We start from the raw sequence: 24,588 nt of genomic DNA, 5'->3' as shown, positions 1-24,588 counted from the left end.
CTCTTCAGCTGGGTCTCGGTTCGATTGTTTGGTCCGCACCCGAGTGCGATTGCTGTATTCACACCTGCCCAAAAGGTCCGCACCAAGGGGGGAAACGAACTAGAGTTCGATTCAATCGAACCAAACAAGGCAGGTGTGAATACACCCTAAGTAAAAATCTGATTATCCAGAGAGCCCTTAACAGTTATGTATTGTGAACAAAGGAGGGGAATGTTGTTTGACTGACATTGACCACGACCTGACCTGATAGAAACAATTGAGACTCAGGGCCGTTGCCTTAAAACAATTTGATAAGAAGATGAAATTGTGGCTTTAAGTAATATTTTTGTTTCAGAGGCAGAGAAAGATGTCTAAAGGAAATTTGGCCAAACTTTATCCAAACAAATGTTACCAAATAAATATTAACAAATATTGCAGTTTTCCTGTAGCTCAAACAGTAGAGCGTTGGCGCTTGTAATGCCAAGGTCATGGGTTCGATTTCCGAGGGAAAGCAAGAACTGATAAGAATGTAAATGTGTACCTTGAAATGTAAGTCGCTTTGGATAAAAGCGTCTGATAAATGTAAGAGAATCTTATTATGTTAAATTGATGCACGAGATGGGTCATGCATCAAGAGGAGGATGATAACAGTTGCCAAATATGGTTTACTAAGGGGTTCACATTTGCTGAAAGCCATCGCACAGGTGGGAAGATAAATGTTGGGAGGACATTGGGTTTAAGTGGGTAAAAGCCCTGCAAGAAGCCATTCTTCTCCCTAACAAAATTGCTGTCTGTAAGTGTGCTAATAACAAGAATTGTTTCACCAGGAAAACGCCAGGGCAGATGCGACAGCACAGCAGACAAAAGAAACTATGTGACAATAACCTCAACATTTGTTTTTCTTTACAGAGAATGCAGACTTTTGCGCACCTGGCATGAACAAAGACACACACACACACACACACACACACACACACACACACACACACACACACGAACAAATGGTCAGATAAGAGCCTTTCAACTCTTCAGGGTGGGTAATTTGCCTACAGGAAAGCCCAGGGGGGTTAGAAAGATGAATTTGTTTTTAAAACCAGCTTGATCTTGTCATACAGGAGTGAACGGGCAGGGCAGACTTTGCCCAATTAAATAATGGCTATGGATGAATTTGGCTAGTTATCCTGGCCTGGGTTATTATTGTGGCAGAAAGAAAGGTGCCACACCTGCACAGTGCATAACTTAATTTTTTTTATTTTTCAGGATGTCAGAACGGATTGCATCAAACAGAACTGATTCTGTTCCAAATGTATACATATTGTCTTGTTAAGCAAGACTTTGATGAGCAAAGTGAAGAAACAGTGCCTAACTCTGTGTAGAGCCTAACTTAAAATTTTCATTTTGCAGGATGTCAGGATGGATTGAACCAAACAGAACTGATTCTGTATTGTTTTGTTGACATGAGCAAAATGGGTTGAATGTTTTTCAGGGGAACAAGGACCCTGAGTGCTATTCAGTGAGCAAAATTATCTGGTGACAATATGTTTCAGGCTGTTGAATCCACAGGGACGACCGGCTAGACAAGCGGTCACTAACAAAATAGCTAGGGTCTGCTTTCACAGGTGACAGCAGGCAGGAAATGGTTAATTCCAGTGAAGGTGCGGTCGGGATCTAAGGGAAAATCTTGTAAGGATCGGAAAATGATTGAAGAGTGTGAGACCTGGGTCAAATCATCTCACCTTAAACTACACCAACCAACATCAGCAACCCCACACGCCAACGCGAAGAATAAAGTGAGGGATCAAGGACGTGCTAGTAACGTACCTCTCTCGCCTACGAGGGAAAAACCATTGCAAAGTGTCAAAATGGTGAAGATGTAATGTCTGTGGGGCAACGAGATGATCAACACACCTAGAGAAAGATGTGGACCAGCTAATGATTTAAGTTTAGCAGAAGAATCTATTTTTGTGATGATTTTGATGATTTTATTCGATTGAATCAAACTAAGTATTGATTTGATTGGTGCAATTGTAGAAAATCTATTAACTGATGTGTAATAAGAAAAAAGACGGTCCGTAATGGAAATATTAGAGTTAATTTTGAACAACTACATTAGTTAGAAGGATGAACAAAATTATGCAGATGATTCGAGTAGCGGAAGTTACAGGGAAATGTATTAATTGAGTTAAGGTATGTTTTGTTTTGTTTTGCCACAGTTTGAAGCAAATCGGGTAAAAATAAGAGAGTGATTTCAAAGCATTTTGAAAGTGACAAACTTCCTGCTGCCAGTTGGTGGCGCTATAACTTTGACTCACAATAGCCACATCCATGTGATCGGCCTCTTACATCGAACACACTGCTGAAGTTTAATCAAAATCAGTCAATGTATGCAGAAGTTATAACACACTTCCTGTTTCCATTATTCGCCATAAATTTGTTTCCTCGCCAAGGCCAAACCGTTCGAGATATCAAAAATCCCCTGGCATTTTTTCATCCTCAATGTCTTGACTTCATGCACACTGAGTTTGGTGGCGATCGGGTGAATTCCCTAAGAGAAGTGTCAAACAACCCTAAATAGCCGACTTCCTTTTGGGCTGGCGGAAAACTTAGAGCATGAAAGTTGTTCGGCCCGATGAGATCTATATGTGAACTGAGTTTCATATTATTACATGCAAACGTGTTTGATTTATGGACCAAGTTTTCGGACCCCGTTCAAGGGGGCGCTGTCGAGCCCCCCTGTCACGCCCGTGTCCCAGCTTCAGCCCGGCCCTGATGGCCGCGGGTTCTGATCTGTGTGCAAAGATTCAAGAGTATGTTAAGGGCCCCAAAAGTGCCCGAAACCTTGACAAAATAATAATAATGATAATAAATATAGCTGCGAGCAGCGATTACGGGCCCAAGCCGGTGGCATCGCAACCCCAGTGCCTTTAGTTACCTAAAGGCACCGGGGTGGCGGAGCCGCCGGCTTTGGCCCTTCATCGCTGTTCGCAGCTATATTTATATATATATATATATATATATATAAAGACAGAAAATATTACTTGTCTTACCTTATTCTGATTTTATGATACATTCAAAATATTCCCTAACAGATCTTTTAAATTTAATGTAAAAATAAAAACGAAAGTAAGCAGTGTTGGGCTCACATAAACCTCTCATTAGAATCAAAATGTTTCAACACTTCCGATGTATTTGGATGCTAAATTATTCTTTATTATAGGCTTTGTACTTCACTCGTGTTCCAATATCAACGGAAAAAATCATCCTCTTCACACACGCAAAAATGTGCTTGGAAACATCACAGTGGAGCGGTACTTACCGTGAATGGTACAAATTGTACTACTGACTATTTAAACAGAGCAGTGTAATTTTTATATGTTAGGTTGAGTATTTTATTATTATATTTTATTAGGGCTATAATGAACAGGCTGCGATGTCAAGATTGCAATTCTGGAATGTGTATGTGTGTGTGTGGCGCTGGCGAGATTGAACAGTGGAAACATAAAAACATATTCCGTCATTTTGTTCATACAGGACATCATTCAAACTGCAAAGTTTTAACTTACATTTGTGTACACTCGCAATAAAACACAATTTTAAATTTTAAAATTAAACTAAAATGCTCACAGCTGAACGGGCATTCATAACGGTGCGCGTGCAAGACGAGGAACGAGCAGAGAAGAGCGAACGTTTTTTAGTGCATTCCTACTTCCATAGGAATTCATTGAAAACGCTCGCTCAACCATTATCAATGTCAGTGCACATGAACATATTTTACTTTCATTTTTAAGTTAGCGATTCAAAAGCCCCCAGCGGTGTCACACGTCGATTAACCCGGTGGTAAAATATTCTCACCGTCACATACCTAGTATATTTTTATATAGATACAATAGGCCTACCTGATTTTGAACACAAGAGGGCAGTATAGCCCTATGTATGACTTGATTTCTTTTTTACTAATACTGTTTTTAAACTTAAACATAATTCTTAAATTGAAAAAAAAAAAGAATTAAATGGGTTTAGTTCTGATATTTCTATAATTTTATATAGAAATAAATGGTGTATAATTACATTTTTAGAAGATATGAGGCTTTTAGTTTTTCCTTTTTTGATATTACTTTAATCCCTCGCCATAGCAAAACCATTTGAGATATTCATTATCCGTTCACAATTTAACATCTTTAATGTATTTTCATCATGCTGAAAAAGATTGGTGGGAATAAAATAAACCACTTAGGAGGAGTGGGTAAAAATGCAGAGGCTGATTTTACAAAGAAATCCACATTCAAACCAAAATATCTGACTTCCTGTTGGTCGGAGCTAATGACTGTAGATTAGAAAGTTGTCCGGCTCGATGAGACCAATATACGTCCAGATTTTTGTAAGTGTAGGTAAAACTAACCCCCCCACTTTTGTCAAAAGCATTTTGAAAGTGACACACTTCCTGCTGCCAGTTGGTGGCGCTATAACTTTGACTCACAATAGTTGCATCCATCTAATCGGCCTCTTACCACGAACACACTGCTGAAGTTTCATCAAGATCAGTTAATGTATGCTGAAGTTATACCACTTCGTGCTTCTCTTTTCTCACCATAAATGAATTTCCTCGCCACGGCCAAACCGTTCGAGATATCCAAAATCCGTCCGCAATTTAGCACCCTCAATGTCTTGACTACATGTACACCAAGTTTGGTGGGGATTGGACGAATTCTCTAGGAGGAGTATTTCAAATTCCACAGCAAGCGTTTTCCAAACAACCCATAATAGCCGACTTCCTGTTGAGCTGGTGTAAAACTTGACCAAGGAAAGTTGTTTGGCCCGATGAGATCTATATGTGTACCGAGTTTCATATTAATTCATGCAAGTGTGTTTGATCTATGGACCAAGTTTTCAGACCCTGTTCAAGGGGGCGCTGTTGAGCCCCCCTGCCACGCCCGGGTACCAGCTTCAGCCCGGCCCTGATGGCCGCGGGTTCTGACCTGTGTGCAAAGTTTCAAGAGTTTTCAAGCACGTTAAGGGCCCCAAAAGCCCCCGAAACCTTGAAAAACAAGAATTAAACTCAAAAGACAAATCCCCCCCACCCCTCACACACACACAGAGAAAGAGAGAGAGAGGGAGAAAATCCACATTCAAACAAAAATATCTGACTTCCTGTTGGTCGGAGCTAATGACTGTAAATTAGAAAGTTGTCCGGCTTGATGAGAACAATATACAGAGTAGCATGGAGAGAACAATGAACCATACCCTCTTTCAGCACCTGCTCCACCTTCAAGTGATAGATGTCAGAGTCCTGTGCCAGATCCATCCCCACCACTGAGACTTTATAAACTGTCAAACATAAGTGTAATATTGTTATTGGCATAATAACTGATTAGATTGGATTTCAGTGGCAGAAGTCGAATGTTCAAATACTCCATGTGATCAGGCCGCTCACTGACTGAATGATTCTGTTCTTGAGTTAAAAGCACAGTGGAAGGGAAGATTTACAGTGATTTAAAAGTGAAATTTGGGTCTGTTCCTCTGACAAAGCTTTCATTTGGTTTCAGGAGATATCTATTTTTCAGTGTGTTTGCCATTTTTGGGGAATAACTGGTTGTGTCACTTTGAAAAGTGAACATGTCACATCTGTGTTTTGCTTTTTTTGCATTTTGTCTGATTTATATTTTTGGTAGTGCTCTCGATTTTTGCTATCTTTTGGATGCACAAGCTTCATTCAGTTGTTCACTATAAGAGCAGCGTGAAACTTTTTTATTTTTGTGTTCAACTGAAAAACAGGTTCATAGAGGTTTAGAACAACAGGGGGGGGGGGGTGGTGGTGTGTGTGTGTAAATAATGAATCTTGATTTATGAAAGTATGACAGTGAATTAACACAGAGAGCTGAATGCATTTACCATAACTCATGCCAGATCCACAGGATTTATTCATACGTTCTTGTTCTTCTTTTATGTTTTTCTTCTGGTATGTGCAGTTTGCTGTGTTCAGAGAAGTTCATGTTTATACACACATATAAACTTGTAATCACACACATGCACACACATTGTTTGTTTCCTCATTTGTATACAATAATAAAAAAAATAAAAAAATCATAATTTAATATTTAAAATTACATTGCAGTAAAAAAAAAAATACTACAAAACTTCAGGATATGGTCACTTTATACTATTATGTGTGTGTGATTATACCTTCTGCACACGTGCACATATCTCCCTTACACAGTCTGTATATAGCGCCATCTGCCCTTTCAGGGTGGTAGAACTTTGTACAGCGTGCATCTGCAACACACACACACACACACACAGGTTTAATAAGTCAGACTGGTAATGCTATTTTTTGTTGTTTAATCCTCCTCTGCTGAGATCTTGAGAGATTTCATGTCTTCTGTGGCTGAAGTCAGTTGTGGTTCTTGTGTTTCGCTTTTTTCTGTTCTTGTTAATCCTCTGTCCTTCAGTGATTCTGCTTGTTAACATCAGGTGTTCATCACTAATGCTCAATCATCAGTTAATTAATCACTGAATTATATCATTAACTTCAACACTGCTTCAGTGTTACTCCAACACTTGTATGTCCACACTACAGAGTGTTGATTAAAAACTGAAGCATAATTTAACGGTAATCAACTGTAAATTAATTTATGGCATAAAACTGTAGAAAAACACCATTTTCAGTGGACTCAATTGTAGAAAGATCACAGTACTATCAGTATAAATTAGTATAAAAACTGTTTGAAGCAATCGGTTTCCCAAATGATATGAGTTACCTTCACTCTCAGAAAATAAAGTACATAATTGTACCTTCAGGGGTACAATGGCTTGTCACTGGGGCTGTACCCTCAAGGGTACAATATTGTACCCTTGGCATAGGGTACATATTTGTACCCTTGTGATTTGTAACCTTAAGAGACCAGTCTTGTACCTGTGGTGACAATTTTGTACCTTTATTTAACAGTACAAAAATGGACCCTTCAAAAATGGTAAAAAATTGGCTTTGACAGGGTACAATCGTTGACTATAATGATATATGTAAGGAATAATTGACGACAGGCCGTTGAATTATTTGAAAAATAATGTACACCCGAGGTGGTAATGCGGTCACGACGCGAAGTGGAGAGCGAAGCGGAAAGCGAACCTCGGGTGTGCATTATTTTTCTAATAATTCAACGGCCTGAAGTCAATTATTCCGCATATACTACAGTTACCACACCTCGAAACATTGTTCAGATTATGTATTTCAAGACGTTTGTAAAGTTTTTGTCATTAAAACGCTCTTGTATGTAGGAATAATTTCTTACGCATCTAATCCCATGCCTCTGTTGCTAATTCCAAAACGTCATTTTAGAGTTAGTAATGGAGGGGTACAGGATAGCAGACTAATGCTGGGGACACACGACTAGCTGACACATTCTCTGACTGTTTTCATCGACTGCAGCAGATTTTAAACACCGACTGACCACAGACTGAACGCGCTGAACACGCGTTTGGGCATGATCAGTCATCAAATTACATTCATAACCGGCCTTAAAGTGTGTCCTCGGCTCGGCTTTATGCAGTTATTAGAGAGAGATGTTGCAATAATGAGACAGAAAAGCATGTGCGTCAATATTATTATTTATTTATTTATTCAATTCGTTTTAATTCGTTCATTCTTTTTTTTTTTTTCTATTATTGACAGATGACAGTAGACTAGCCAAATAAATGAAACAAAAAGCCTTTTAACAAGTAAGGCCTATCAATAATTATTTATTTGTTATATTATCTGCAATAAAAATCCGTGCTGCAGGACTATCCATTTATTTATCCTATATTCAGTTTAATTTTCTATTGATTATAAATAGGAATATACTTTATTTATTAAAATTAAACTGCATGTTTCCATTGATTGTGAAGCTAGACATTGAAAATTGCAGATCAAGCGCATGGGGCTAAATGTTTTTTCTTGTTATGAATTGTATCCTATTTTCCGTTATTACACTTGACTACGCGAAGTGATATGGAACTGTAATGCGGTCAAGACCTGCCTGGAACTACTTTAGCTGTGCTTTTCCCTGAAAATAATGCACACCTTAGAATGTTCGTCAACCAATCAGATTCAAGCATTCAACGGCCCTGTAGTATAAATATATATATTACATTATATTATATTACATATTTATTAAATCCTTTTCATTTTCACATTTTCCAACATTTCATTTTAAACACAATGTCTAACTGTGACATATAAATTATTATCATCTGAGTAAGTGCCATTTGCCTGAAAGTCCATTTCATCTCCTTTCATCTCCTTTCATCTCGACGTCGGTTACTTCTATGCCTGCTTCTGATATTTTCTGAAGGACCTCCTCGGTTGAAAGTCCTTTAAGAACCATGAGTAACCGTGCTATGACTTCTTCTCTGCCGATGGTCAAAAGAAAGAAAGACTGCGAACTGGACGTTCTTTTAAATTGAGATTCAAGCAGCCAATCAGGGCTGGCTCTACATACACTCTCAGAGAATAAAGTACATAATTGTACCTTTAGGGGTACAATGGCTTGTCACTGGGGCTGTACCCTCAAGGGTACAATATTGTACCTTAACCTTTAAAAGAAACTTTTAAATTTTAATGCTTTTTGACCCTCAAAAAGGTACATATATGTACCTTGAGGTCCAACAGCAAAAACTCCCGTGTTAATTGAACTCTCCTGGGATTTTATATGACTCCAGACTCAAGAGTGTTAAAGTTAATGAGATAATTAAGTGATTCATTGAGTGATGATTGACCATTATTGAAGACACCTGATGTTAACAAGCAGAATCACTGAAGGAGAAAATATAATTTTTAAGACACCGTTATGGTGATCAGTGTTTGCTTTAGTTGGGCTCTTGACCCTTACGTCATTAACTCTAGATTTTGTTTGGCTGTTATATCTGAGTTATAACTGCCAGATGAACAAAGAGAAAAGTTGATCAGGTGGTGTTGGTTATGTTTTGACATAATCATAATTTGCCTGAATCACTGATCTCATTTAGAATCTAATCTCAGACTTAAATGTATATTGTTGATTACAGCATCACTGTGATTCTACAGTGAATGATTTTCAGCATTTCCAATATAATCCAAAATATTTCTTAAAATTTGTTCTGATCAAAGACTTTGAAAATTATTTTATGTAGACACACTGACATCAATAATCAGCCTGTGAATCACAACAATGGTGACAATAAGAAAGCATGTTGCAGTGCATTCTGGGTGCCACCAATCAAAACTCATTCATGGCTCCCATCATGCATTGCGGTATGAATAAATTATGATCTGAATTGTCTTACTAATTTCCTTTCCCTAATTGAATATTCTGTTTGTCACCATTGTTGCGATTCATACACTGATTCTTGATGTCTGTATGTGCCTAAAAGAAAGATTTGTTTTATCAGAACAACTTTGAAGAAATCCTTTAGATTATTTAGGAAATTATGGATTTTATGATGTAGAATCACTGTGATGCTGTAATCAACAATATATATTTAAGTCAGAGATTAGACTTTAAATGAGTTTAGTGATTCAGGTCAAATTATGATTATGTCAAAACATAACCAACACCACCTGATCAACTTTTCTCTTTGTTCATCTAACTGTTGTAACTCAGCTACAGCAGCCAAACAAAGTCTAATGTTAATAGTTTAAGGGTCAAGAGCCCAACTAAAGCAAACACTGATTACCATAACGGTGTCTTAAAAAAAAAAAAAATTTCCTTCAGTGATTCTGCTTGTTAACATCAGGTGTCTTCAATAATGGTAAATCATCACTCAATGAATCACTTAATTAGCTCATTAACTTTAACAATCTTGATTGTTAATTTAACATTCATATTTTACCCCCTTAACACTCTTGAGTCTGGAGCCAAATAAACTCCCAGGAGACTTAATTTAACACTGGAGTTTTTGCTGTGTTATAATGATTTAATATCAGTAAATAGACTTACAAAACTTGTATTTCCTTTATTTCAAGGCTACTCAAATATAGTGATATGTTAAAATCTACCTTAAATGATTAACCCTCTGAGGTCGACAAACGCGCCCCCGCGTTTTGCTGGATTTTCTTCACATTGTAGCACTTTAAACTTAAATTACTCTGTCATTTATGGTCATACAGAAAAAAGAAATATAAAAAAAGAATCTGTGATATTTCTACTTTTGTATGTGTCCACTTACAATTAAATCAAAACATTGTGCTTTTGTAAAATAAAGAAAATAAACAGGGTGTGCGTTCTGCCTCTCCGTCGCGGTGAACTTTTTTTTCTTGAGCACGTCTATAAACTGAAACAAAACTCAGCGAATACTTGTCACACATTTATGAGCCATATACCTTTATAAACATTTAAGTGTGTATTTTTAAATGATCGGATTCAAACTGAAAACAAATATTCTCTGTTTAAGTAATTTGTATAAAACCAACAAGATGTCCAGTTTCTCAAACGCTTCCTAATTATTTTTAATTTGACCACGCCCACTCGCGCAAAAGATATTCACATGCAAATCTCCACATGGAACGCGAACGCGCTCATTACCTCAAAAACAAAACACTTCATCAATCTCTGCTTTTCATCGAGTTTGAAAGACGTGCCGTGAGCTTACATTGGATTTACCCCAGAAGAAGAAGAACGCGATTTGAAGACAAGAAAGATGTAAGGTAAGAAATTCTTACATATTAGTTTGTTATTGTTGCATAAATTTCACATTGCAGTTGAACTGTTGCTAGATATATGGTGAATATTATAATATTTAGATCCGTGTTTACTGTTACTGTGTTTGTGGATATCTGCTCAAACGTAGATATGTATATGGTAACCATAATGTTTTATATTTGAGCGCGATCGCGTTTGAATGTATCATATTTTGGATCGCGATCGCGTTTCGCACCAAACGGCTTCATGTTTTTACTATTATCTCATTTCATATCATCATAACGAATGGAAACATTTGAAGTAACATGATAATCAATATATTTTTCTCTAGCTTAGTTGTTACTGAAATCTTTTGGAAGATTTATAGGCTGCTATAGGTTATTGTTATTATTTTATGCAGCACTGCGCATAGCCTACACCTACAAGGCACAACAAACCTGGTGTTCATTATATTATATATTGTTGGAAACATTTGTGTGTGTGTGTGTGTGTGTGTGTGTGTGTGTGTGTGTATTCTGTGAATTTTAAAAAGCAATTTTAACCAGAAAAATCTAAAATGTATTCCCAAAATTGTGCAGGCCTTTCTCTTGATATCAGTATGTTCACTTTTTTTTCTTTCAGGGCCCAGATGCCACTGAGTCCTGCCGACTTCAACATTCACATGAGTCTCTGTACATGAACATGGTAAAGTGAAAATCAAACACCTTGGAAATGAAAGATATGTACAATGTTTTTAGGAATGGCACAAAGGTCTCTTTCTTTGGATCATTGTTTTCAATGAGTGCTATTTTGTCATTTGTTGTGTATCTTTGGATTATGTTGTGTTGTAAATAAATCTTTTTAAATCTCCTCATTCTTTGTGCAAGGTTGCTCAGAATGATGGGCCCTGATAAGCTCCTAATAGGGCCATTAGGGGAGGGTCTTTGTCTTTCTCAGGTGTGAAAAGCTTACATATTAATGAGGTGACCTGCCCCTCCCGCATAAAGCTTTATCACACAAAACACGTCGTAAAAATTTTAAATCAATATATTGTCTTATCTGAATGAGCAGTCAGGATGATTTTCACATAGTTTTAGAGCAAATATTCCAGTCTTGTGAAGAAATAATCAGTATGGGTTTCATGACCTTATTTCAGTGAGAATTTTTTTTTGGTATTTTCACAAACCACGCATAAATGTCATTATCTCAAAACTACAAACTTTTACATACATGCTGCTGATATATTATTGTAGCAGAGTTTGTGCTGAATACAGTGTAATTAGACTTTAGCCATGAAAATGTCACAAGTAACAGAAATAACCACAAATGTCAGAGCATGTCAGAACACCTCCAGGGCCCAGAAAACAGCTCAGACCCCAGAGGGTTAAGGTATCATTAAAACCTTTAAAAAAAAACTTCTTTTTTTTACAAAAACAAAAAAAAATGACTTAGCAGAGGCTGTCTTGTGATATTGTACCTTAAGCTTTAAAAGAAACATAATAATAATAATAATTTGTTACATTTTTTCTGAGACCTCAAAGCGCTTTACATAGAAGGGGGGAATCTCCTCAACCACCACCAATGTGCATCATCATCCACTTGGATGATGCGAAGGCAGCCATATTGCGCCAGAACGCCCACCACACACCACCTTACTGGTGGAGAGGAGACAGAGTGATGAAGCCAATTAGTATATGGGGATGATTAGGAGGCCATGATAGACAGAGGCCAAGGGGCAAATTTGGCCAGGATGCCGGGGTTACATCCCTACTCTTTTTCGAAGGACATCCTGGGATTTTTAATGACCACAGAGAGTCAGGACCTCGGTTTAACGTCTCATCCGAAGGACGGTGCTCTTTTGACAGTATAGTGTCCCCGTCACTATACTGGGACGTTAGGACACACACAGACCACAGGGTGAGCACCCCCTGCTGGCCTCAGTAACACCTCTTCCAGCAGCAACCTGGTTTTTCTCAGGAGGTCTCTCATCCAGGTACTAACCAGGCTCAGCCCTGCTTAGCTTTAGTGGGCAACCAGTCTTGGGCTACAGGGTGATATGGCTGCTGGCTATTTTGTACATATATGTACCTTGGGGGACAGAAATAGACTCCTACTGTACCCCTATTTCTGACAGTGCAAGGTATCTTTACGGTAACATACTGGTAAAAAGGAGAGTTGTAAATCAACAGTAAAGGGTTGTAAATAACAGTACATTGCTGGCAACCACATCTGCAGTAGATAACCATTATTTTACTGAGCAATTTTTATAACTCTTATTCGTAATATTATATAACAATTCTTCAGTCATTCATTACTAAGTCACAACTGCATTTCTGAGTGCTCCTTTGATTATCTGTTCCATGGTTTTGGCCCTGTTGAGTGTTTTTGCCTATAATCTTGAATAACCCCTGAGTTCCTTGTTGTTTGGGGTGGCTCTAAGGAAATGTTGCTCTATGGCAACGCTGTTCCACAATGTGAATTGGTCAAAAAAGTATTTTTTCTATAAAATTATGATTTTCTTTGCTATGAACATGCATATTTATTTTGGAAATTGATAGATTTATATACTTGGAACTCAAACCAAAGCATGCAAACCAAAAATAAGTAGATCCCTATTATTTAATCCCTACCATTCCCTATCATTTGGCTATCTCATCCACACTCTCATCACATGGAAGAGCAGTTGGCCTTTCCGTAAAATATTGATGTATTCATTTTCTGAAAAGAAGAAATAATTTTGTTGACAACTATACTACATCACCTTCAAATAATTAAATAAATAAATAAATAAATAAATAACTGCAATCATATTGTTGATGCTACTATCTATAAAAAAAATCCCAATCAGGAAATACATTACTGCAATTCCACTGTGGTAGAGCGTTGCCATATGGAAACATTGATATTCTCTCAATTTACAGTAAAACTATGTTAGACTAAGTTGATTTGTGAATAAAAATATCTAATTAACTTTAGATGGAGCAAAAAAAAATCCCCCTTGAACAGAGATGTTTGGAAATGAGGTTAATAGAGCAATTTCTGGAGCAGATCAACAGGTGTCTTCAGTGTGAGTGACAGTGGGGAGAAGAGTTTTGGAAGAATATTCAAATGTTAATACTTAATGGCACTGAATTAACATGTTAATTTGAGATCTTCAGTTTAATTGTTTTATAGATAAAAGAAATAGTGTGTGTACATGCAGCAATAGCTCACCTGGTGAGTAATATTCATATATTGTGACGGCAGCAGGTTGAAGCAGACCCACATTAAACATCTTGTGCATTCTGAAGGCAAGTCTTTCTTTCTCTTTATGAGAAACCTAATGAGACAAAAAAATTAAAAGCAAATTTACATGATATTAAATATCACACTGTACAATGGAAACTGCCCACATTAACATTTGCACAAGCGACAACTAATAACTAAAAAATAATAATGTGGGTCAAATTTAAAACAATTTTTGTAGTCAAAATTATTAATTATATTTGCATTTGAATTGTGATGTTTCTTTCTTACATTCATTTAACAACGTATAGCTGCAATAGTATTCTATTTTGCATAGCTGATAGAAAAAATATACATTTAAACATTATAATTTAGATCTATATATTCAATTTGCACTTTCTCTTCTGCTTAAAGTATCATGTGAAATATGATTCTGATAAGCAGTCTGTAATGTACCAAAGTTGAACCACATGGTGTTACAGTTAATGAGCATCTTGGAACATCTGTCAGCCAATCCGAATCTAGAATTCAACAATACTGTGATATTAAGCAAAACAATATCATAGACTTGTAAATAAATTTGGTTTCATGATAAAAAGAAAAAAAAAATCTGTTTTTGACATCATCGGGCAACAGAAGTTGTTTGAAATACCTTATCTAAGTAGAGGATGAGGGATCCTCGCTCTGACAGCACTTTATTCTTTTCATATTTCTGAATGTATCTCTCCTTCCCCGTGGACAACTGAGGGCAAGAAAATGAGAAAAATAACTCAGTGCATCACATGATGATCAACATGTTGTATGGCCTATATGCAGATGTACGGCAATTCTCCATCAGTTTATCATCATAATACCTCTTTAAGATCATTTTCGTCAACATCAAATCCCGTCGGTATGCCAATGTCCAGAATAGTCATAGTGGAATCAGTTTTATCACTTTTGTAGCTGTAAAGATGGAGATAAAGAGCAGGTTTTATTAACAGGTTTCGTAAGTCTTCAGTTTTCCTCCATCAACTGATTCAGTGTTTAAGGCTGCTTTCACACTAGAGCTTTATATGCAAACTTGAGTCCGTTTGATGTCAGATTTCTTATATTGTAGTATAACGTAGAGCTGCTTGTCTCTGAATAAACTCTTTTTCCCATGTCAGAACGCAGTGAAACTGAAGTCTCCCCTGAAATCATTGTCTAACTGTCCCTGATACTCACGTTCATGAAGCAAACAGTAAACAGTAAACAAACCAAGTGTGAAAACAGCCTAAATGAGAACATGCTGATTGATTACAAATTAAATGGTTTCTTGACAAAAAATTTAATAAAAATTGGGGTATTTGTTCACATACATGAAATCCATAATGAAGTTGTAACTTGCAATGGCTCCTGGTTTTGCTAAAAGAAAACAAAAGTATTTGGTGGTTTTAGTTCAAGTCAAGTCTTCCCTTTCCAAAGGGAATATAAAAATAAATTTCATTAAAATTAAGATGTAATGCATGCATAATTTGTTGGAGTTTTTTTTTTCTTTTCTTTTTTTAGCTCTAAACAGGGTTTTTCACGCACCGCAGGATCTTCTACAGCAGTATTGGCATACAAAATTAGCAACTAATATTTAACGACTTAATCAGATATTACACTTTAGATCAGGGCAGTGCACAGACATTTTGAGGGGCAGTGGCTTAAACCAAAAAAGGTTCTGAGGCAGTATCATCTTTATATAGAGAATTAATAACAACTCTTTTATAATCATGGGCAATTAGATTACAATTAGGATTTAGTGCAAAATTTATGTTGTTATAATTATTCTTCCAATTAAGGTAAAATAGGTAAAATAATTTGATTGAACAAGAATTCTAATTTTCCTTCAAGAACATGGATATTTTGCTTAAGTTGTTTGCACTATTTGAAGACTGTAGGGAACATTTTCCTTTTTCAAAGCAGAGACCAGGAGATGTTGGGATATCGTTCAAGCAGAAGTTATTCTTTATTGAGCGTTGCTGAAGTTCGTACAACAATCTAATCTAAAGTAACTTTACATGGTATCTTATAGGCATTTTAGGAGGAGGGACTTTTGGAGGTGGAGACAAATTCAAACAAAGCATACAAAGGTAGGGAGGATTTGATTCTATCAAGCGAAAACCGGTTTGGCAGGTTATCTGGCTTGCTCAAGAGAAACAGATCCAATCAGCATAACACTCTATTGAATTGCTAATCCAATCAGCCTAACGATTCAACATCTGGGCCAGGGGCTCCGAAAGCCATTTGGGCTCCGAAAGCCATTTGCAGAACAAAAGGTGAGAGTCTCAGTGATCTGACTCATTTAACTTACAATGGAGAAAACAGGAATTGCAACTTTGCTGAGCAGAATCATTCGTGTGATATCATCATCTTAACCTTAAAAGCTAAATATTCTTCACCGTGATGTTATGTAAGGAAGCATATCTGAAATAGATTCTTAAAATGTATTATTCCACAAGACCAAGAGCAAAACATTACAGACAAAAATACAAAAACAAATTACCAAAATACTAATTTCGTGGATCGGCCGCTGTCTGTAATGTGGATTGTAATTAGTAATCGATCTGTCAATGGGACGACATTCTATTCTGAAACTGTCGTCGGAGAGCGGCACATGCTTGTCTGTGAGTGATGCTGCGGAGCGAGCAGGAAAACATGGAGCGGCTTAGCAGAATCAGTGGATCTTTAGCGGAGCGATAACAGAACGTTTTTATGGGAATCCTCTGGAGCAGTGGTTACCAATCCTGGTCCTGGGGACCCACAGCTCTGCACATTTTATATGTCTCCTTTATCAGACACACCCAGTTCAGTTCATTAGAGCTCTTTCCTAACGAGCTGATGATCTGAATCAGGTGTGTTAAATGAGGGAGACACACAAACTGTGCAAAGCTGTGGGTCCCCAGGACCAGGATTGGGAACCACTGCTCTGGAGGGTTAGGGAGGGGGGCGAGAGGGGCACCTCAGCTGATGAGGGCAGAAGGGCAGTGGCTCTAGCCACCGGGCCACCCCCCTGTGCACGGCCCTGCTTTAGATGGTATTAATAAAGCAGGCTACTACTACATAATGCTGCATGTAGCTTTATTTAACTGATAGTAACTGTGTAGTTGCTGATGCAGTGATGTATAGTCACAGCAAATCATGCATGTAAGTAACTGCATGTTTCTCAGTAAAAAATTCAGAGAGTAAATGTGAAATAACTTTGTTTATGGTAAAAAAGATTAATCAAGATTTCTGTAAAGGTATTTTGCACTTATTTAAATTGTTAAATTTGATCGTAATAATTCAGGAAATAGCTGTTTTTCTGTAAAACATTTAAGGAACATTTCTGTAAAAGTTGTTTGCACTTTATTTAAATTAGGATATTTTACTTTATTTTTACGGTTTTTGTTTGGCAGCCGTAGCTGACAGTCATTGACCGGTTTTGTAAGATTTATTTTTTTACAGTGTTCCTGCCTTGCAGGCACGAGTCCTTTCCATCCAGGACCCTGGCCCCTATGGGTCCAGACATATATCGTGGCTCCCTCACGGTAGCCCTCTGCACTTATCGCTATATGCAGTATATAACATCATGATAACATGATGTGATAACATAAGAAATCTTAATTCATAAAACTTAAAGATTAACAGTGTTTTTTGGCAGCCGACACTTCTGGTCTACGATGGTTCGGATTACTCTGTTAAAAGTCCCGGGCCTCCCTGGACATCTTCAGATTAGTCATCTGCTAATAGCACGGCGTTTTACAATGGGTTCTCATAGCGTTTGCAACGCAATATGAGTGAACCATGCACAGCAAAATCCCCAGAGTTAAATTAACTCTGCTCAGAGAACATTTGGTCCCTCTCTACAGAGAGTTAAAATAACTCTGAATCAGAGTTAAAGTTAATGAGATACTTAAGTGATTAATTAAGTGATGATTGGGCTTTAATGATGAAGACCTGCTGTCAACAAGCAGAATCACTGAATGAAAGATAAACAATAAGAACAGAGAAAAAGTGAAACACAAGAACTACAACTGACTTCCAGCCACAGCCTTAGATGAAATCAAATGAAGACAAGAGACATTAAATCTGTGAAGATCTCAGCAGAGGAGGATTAAACAACTCCACAAACAGCATTACCAGCTTCACTTATTACTAACCAGGCTGACTTTATTTCTGTCAGACGTCTACAGAAGTTCTTATTGAGAATTAACAGAGGTTTAGATGTTGACGATTTTTTGAAAATGTTTGATTAACATTATGGCGATCAGTGTTTCATTTAGTTGGGCAGTTAGACTCTAGAACTATTTAGAGAGATTGTGGTTTTTGTAACAGTTTTTACCAAAACACGTAATTTGTTACAAAAAAAGCCAGAACCAAAGATGAACAGGTGATACTGTTTTCAACAAAAAGTAGATTAAGACACTCATCTCATCACTGTCCAAAAGTGGTTATTTAATGTTAATAGATGATATTTACTAACAATTCTCTCTTGCCAGAGATTAGACTTTCTGAATTTTGGTTTTTAAAATACATTATGGGGATTTTTTTTTTTAAAGACACAGACATCAAGTATCAGCATATGAATCTCAACAATGGTGACATGTTTCATGCCACAATGCATGCTGGGAGCCACAATAGTATAAAACTCATGGCTCCCAGGATGCATTGTGGCATGAAACATGTCACCATTGTTGAGATTCATATGCTAATTCTTGATGTACTCCATTGTGTACTTTAAAAAAATAAAATAAATGAATGTCCAATCTGTGGCAAGAGAGTATTGTTGGTGAATATAATCTATTAACATCAAATAACAACTTTTGGACAATGATGAGATTTTTTTGTTGTTGTTGAAAACTATTTCACCTGATCATCTTTGCTTCTGGCTTTCTTTGCAACAAATAAATGTCAAACTGCCCAACTAAAGGAAACACTGGTCACCACAATGGTGACCAAACATTTTCAATAAATCATCAACATCTAAGGGCGCTTTCACACTTGGTTCGATTGCCTGTTCCGAACCCGAGTTCGATTGCTCCCCCCTCCCCCTGCCCCCGATGGACTGTGTTCACATTATATTATTAATATCCGAACCGCGGTACACTTGCGTCATCAGGCTGCAGCTGGCGTAATGGTGTTGCTTGGTAACCGCGAATGAAAAGGCGCCCAAATGGATAGACTTGCTCGGTTGACATTTTTTCTTCTTTTTTTTAACCTTTGGTTTTGTTTTCAACATAGACATACAGAAACACACTTGCATCTGTCTGCCGCAAAAATTCTGAAAACGTTTCAAAGACAGCGGGCTGTCCGCCGAAGACACATTATACGTCAACAATAGCGGTTCACTTCTGCGGTTTGGTTCGATTGCGTTCATATCAGCAGCGAACCGTACCCGAGTTCACATGAACCGTACCCGAGACCACCTTTTTAAGCGGACTCGAGTACGGTTCGCGGGTGCGCACCCGAGTTCGGAAGACAGCGTTCACATCATCCAAACGAACCGAACTCTGACGTCATTCGAACCCGGGTGCGCACCAAAAGTGCTAGTGTGAAAGCGCCCTAAACCTCTGTTAATTCTCAATAAGAACTTCGGTAGACGTCTGACAGAATTAAAGTCAATCTGGTTAGTAATAAGTGAAGCTGGTAATGCTGTTTCTCTTTTTCTCTGTTCTTGTTGTTTATCTTTCATTCAGTGACTCTGCTTGTTGACAGCAGGTGTTCATCATTAAAGCCCAATCATCACTTAATTAATCACTTAAGTATCCCATTAACTTTAACTCTGATTTAGAGTTATTTTAACTAGGGCTGGGTACCGAGTTCGATACTTTTTAGGTACCGACCGAATTGCCTCGATACTATCGAGTATCGAAAAATGACTTGTTTTTCGGTACCAGATTTCGATACCTAAGGGGTTAACTCGTCAACGTCAGTGCTCAAACAAATACATATGAAATGCACAACGACACGCCTAAATTCGCTCACGCACATACACGCAAACTCTAAACACACGAGACGCGCGGAACTCTCCGCACATACTCTTATGAGACGCGCGCGCGCACACAAACTGTCCACGCACATTCTCATGAGACGCGAGCCTATGGACGCGAGCACACACACACAAACTCGCGCACATACTCAATGACACGCAAGCACACACACTCACAATACCCTAAAGATGTGGAAAAGTCGATCAAAAGTGTGGCTACATTTCTCCAGGCTCGATGCCAACAGCGTGCGATGCAGTATTTGTGGTAAAATAATGGCTGCAAAGACGGTACCGCGACAGATATGATGAAGCCCTTGACAGTGCACGGAGTAAACATAAGAGCAGAAAGTTGCTGCGTCTTCGACTGGTAAATGAAGAGATACCTTGTTGATCACTCTGACTGTGTTTATATTGCAATAATGACCTACTGAATGAATGTACACTGCCGTTCAAAAACGTGTTGGTCAGAATTTTTTTTCAGTAAGCATGCATTAAAGTGATCAAAAATGACCTTCCAAAAACTGTTTTCATATTTCAGCTTTGACAACACAGGAATAAATTACATTTTGAAATATATTCAAATAAGATTTTAAATTGTAATACTATTCCACAATATTACAAGTTTTACTGTATTTTTGATGAAATAAATTCAGCTTTGGTGAGCATGAGCTCTTTATAAAAAAAAATAATTTTGTACCTTATGTATATGTATAAGGAATATTTTGTTCCTTTGTGCTTTTTTTGTTCCTTTGTGCACTGACAAAGGAGCATGAGTCAAACTGAAAAAATTAAACCAAAGTTTTTCTGAGGTAATGTGTTATGTAATCTTGTTAAAATGGATTTCATAAAATTGGTATCGAAAAAAGTATCGATCAGGAACCGGTATCGAAATCAAGGTATCGGTATCGGTATTGGTATCGAAATTTTTTAAACGATACCCAGCCCTAATTTTAACTCTCTGTAGAGAGGGACCAAATGTACTCTGAGCAGAGTTAATTTAACTCTGGGGATTTTGCTGTGTTCTCGAAAGGGAACGCACTCGGTTACTTACGTAACCTCGGTTCCCTGAGAGATTAGGGAACAAGTATTGTGCTATTTTGCTCATGTCAGGTGCTTTGCTTCAGTCGACTTAACCTGCCGCTATGGCGATATTCTACAGAATTTATACCCTTCAGCCATGCCCATATTGGCGCGCTCAAATCGAGCAAGGCAGCAAGCGCTCTGATTGGATCGCGTGTCCTTGCTGGATCGCCATAGGTTTGTGTAGTTGCCGCAGCACAGCCAATCAGCATGCTTCAGCTAGCTATGATGTGCTCGCTGTGCAGCTGCATCGAGTTTTAAAATAAAGGCTTCAATATTCTCGAGAAAAGGAGTTTTCACATAGCGTTTGCAATGCAATACTCGTTCACTTATCTCTCAGGGAACCGAGGTTACGTAAGTAACCGAGTACGTTAGTTTACTTCAGAGGTGTTCAGTGCATGAGTGCCCTATTGATGAGGCTCCAAGTGGGCATGAAAGATTGTGCACAATATTTTATATATATAGTAATACAGATATATAAAGGCTATTAAAAATGAGGAAATAGTCATTTTATTGTAATATATAGCTATATAATTCTCATCTCACACATCGTTGATCTGCATTCAGACGTTTTCTATGCTATAATGTATTTCTATAATAAAAGACATATGCAGTATGATATGATATGATCTAATTTATTATACCTATCTTACCTTTCAAGCAATGTTGAAGCAAAATGACTAAACAAAACAAACTTTTACCGACGTTTTCTTTGCAAGCACAGAGTATATTTAGTGTAATCGGTCTTTCTTTTTATTATATAACTAGCATCAAACAAAAATTATAGTTCTTATTCACAGTGATTAAAGATTATTAAACAAAAAGATTGGAAAATAATTGGACAACCACCAAATAGGTGGTGATATGCACTATGAAGAAGTATGAAAGAAGTAATATGGCACGTTTTTTCTTAGCGTCCATTTCTACAGTGACTCGTCGATTCGTCGCTCTGTTGTGAATGTCTGGTGTGTTAACCATGAATATACTCTGATTTGGATGAACTTACTCCTGGACACGTTTTTGGAACCAGCATACCTCGAGTAAGCAAGGTGTGGTTTAATCAACCGAGAGTTCAGGGTATGTTTGACGGTAAGATATCCTTGCTTTCTGGAACATCTCAGTTGTTGTTCTTGTGTTTCTCCTTTTTCTCTTTAGCTGTTCATCTTTCCTTCAGTGATTCTGCTCATTAGCATCAGGTGTCACCACAAATTATCACTTTATTAATCACTTAATTATCTAATTAACTTTAACACTGCTTCAGTGTTACTTTAACACTCTGTAGAGTGGGACCATATGTGCTCTGAGCAGTGTAGATTTAACACTGGGGATTTTGCTGTGTACTTACTGCGAGCCAGAATCATCTCCTCTTCTTCTGTCTTCATGTGTTTGCGGGTTTCCATCTCTTTGCAGCATTGCAGGAAGGCCTGGACACACTCTGGCCCGTCTACAATATACATGGCTCTTCGTTCACAGGTGTAGCCGAGTTTATTATCCCTCATCCCTTCAAAGCAGCACGGCTTCAGTTCACCAGAGTATTGACCAACTGAGAAGATAATGAACAATATAGGGTGAACAGGGTGAGAACTACTGGGGGGAAAGACAAAGTTCCCATTTTATCCCCATTTTATCATAGAAAAAGATCCCTTTCTGATTTACATTGCAAAAGTAAAATCTGAGTAAATTTCAGTTCCTCACCCAGTGTACCAGTGATCTGCAGGAGACTCTCAGCTCTTCGTTTTCTCTTTGCAGTGGCGGGACTCTCAGGCTCTAGAGGACAATCATTTGAATGAATTAGTATATTTTAAAAATCACTTGGCAAGGTAAAAAAAAAAAAAAAGTGAATTGATTTTTAATTTTCAATGGTTTTAAAAACTTACTTCTATGTACTGGTATTGCAAAACCACCTGGTTTTTTATTGTTTTATTTTATTTTATCTTGGATTAACTACATCAGCCATCTTTGTGTCATGTCACCAGTGTCGGCTTCACGAGTAGACCATAGGGGGCCTGTCCCGGCCACTTCCAGCAAACACTCCAGTGTTAAATGAACACTCCTGGGAGTTTATGAGTCCATACTCAAAAGTGAAAAGTGTTAAAATATCAGTGTTAAATTAACACTCAAGAGTGTTAAAGTTAATGAGCTAATTAAGTGATTAATTGAGTGATGATTGACCATTACTGAAGACACATGATGTTAACAAGCAGAATCACTGAAGGAGAAAATCTCAAACTGTAAGTCACCATTATGGTGATCAGTGTTTGCTTTAGTTGGGCTCTTGACCCTTATATTGTTAACTTTAGATTTTGTTCGGCTGCTGTTAGTTAGTGAGTTATAACAGTCAGATGAACAAAGAAAAAAAGTGATCTGATGGTTATGTTTAGTGATGGGCGATACTGCAAATTTAATACCAAGTAAATACAGGGCCAGTATCGCCGATATCGATACCGATACCAATACTTTTTCATTTTAAAAGCATGCACTTGAACTTGAATGCACTTTCCTGTGCTAGAGCAGTGTTTCATGATTTATGAGGTGAATGTGTAATTAATATGCTAAATCTGAATACGTTTTCATGACTACTAGGCCTAAATATTTTGTGCTTTGTGCTCTCAACTCGCCTGTATTTAGTCAGTGACTTTTACAAAACTACCCTAATTATAGTACTAGCCTACTAGCCATACTGTTCAAAAGTTTGGGGTCTGTAAGATTTTTAATTCTCTTCTGCATTTATTTGATCAAAAATACAGTAAAACCTGTAATATTACAATTTAACATAGGCTATCTGTTTTCTATGTCATAGTAAACTGTAATTTATTCATGTGATCAAATCTGAATTTTCAGCATTATTAGTCCAGTCATGATGATATTTCATTTTAATATGCTGATTTGATGAACAAAGTTGAAAGAACAGCATTTATATGAAGTAGTTTTTTTTAACAGTGTAAAACCCTTGACTGTCAGTTTTGATCAATTTAATGAATCGATCCTTGTTGAATAAAAATATTAATTTCAATAAAAAAAATCGTACTGACGTCAACATTTTGAAACGTTATGTACACTTTTGGTTTGTTTATTGCGAAATAACTTCCGATTGTTTCTCTGTCATCTAAGCAAGGCTTTGTTTCCCATTAACGCACTGGGCCTGTGAGCTCAGCGAAGCACCAGCATCGAACGCTCTCTGTGATTGATTGGTTTCGTCTTGTATCCAGGAGAAAAAGTTCTATCCTACACAATTATCTGCTAACATTCGCTTATTTTTCTACTTAGAAGCTTATTTTACTCACTGAATTGAGTGCTAAATTAATAAAAAAATACTGGTAAAAAAACACACATTTGGATTGATATTTTTATATGAGGATCAATCCTTTTCGATACCACATCAGTATCGAAGTATCGGTACTTCAGGATCCGCCCATCCTTAAGGCAATCGGTGTCCTCAAATGTAGTAAGTTAGCTTAACTTATTGAATTTGACATTGTGTGTGACATTGTGAGCTAACAGTAACTGCAAGTCCTCTGAGTTCATTTAAAATGTGTCATTTCACTGTTTTTACTCAATAAAGTGAAGTTTCAGCTATATAAAGTATTTAAATGCAGTGCAAAGTTTAATTGTGTATTAAGAAATATTATTGTTTTAGTGGACTCGATTAAAATAAGTTCAGAGTACTCATAACTATTGTTTTTATAAACTTAATTG

The 24,588-nt window shown here is 37.3% G+C and overlaps 1 protein-coding gene across 3 annotated transcripts in view; it reads right to left on the bottom strand.

The window, feature by feature from the left end:
- The window catches only part of LOC311283377 (complement C3-like), a 345,048-nt gene that overhangs the window by 123,005 nt on the left and 197,455 nt on the right, over positions 1-24,588 (bottom strand). For 2 of the 3 annotated variants that reach the window (XM_084397732.1, XM_084397733.1), the window contains exons 32-33: positions 22,588-22,659; positions 22,238-22,435 (exon numbers count right to left, since the gene is read on the bottom strand). In XM_084397732.1, the coding sequence (XP_084253858.1) occupies positions 22,238-22,435; positions 22,588-22,659 (270 nt within the window). Of the gene's footprint in view, positions 1-5,220; positions 5,305-5,868; positions 5,950-6,159; positions 6,250-13,823; positions 13,930-14,487; positions 14,578-14,689; positions 14,781-15,175; positions 15,222-22,237; positions 22,436-22,587; positions 22,660-24,588 lie in introns of all 3 variants that reach the window. The other variant, XM_084397734.1, reaches the window with a different exon arrangement.

This window comes from Rutilus rutilus, assembly GCF_951802725.1.
Source record: "Rutilus rutilus genome assembly, chromosome: 2".
Classification (NCBI taxonomy): domain Eukaryota; kingdom Metazoa; phylum Chordata; class Actinopteri; order Cypriniformes; family Leuciscidae; genus Rutilus; species Rutilus rutilus.
The sequence above is the reverse complement of the archived record's forward strand: the minus strand, read 5'-3'. Positions and strand labels throughout refer to the sequence as shown.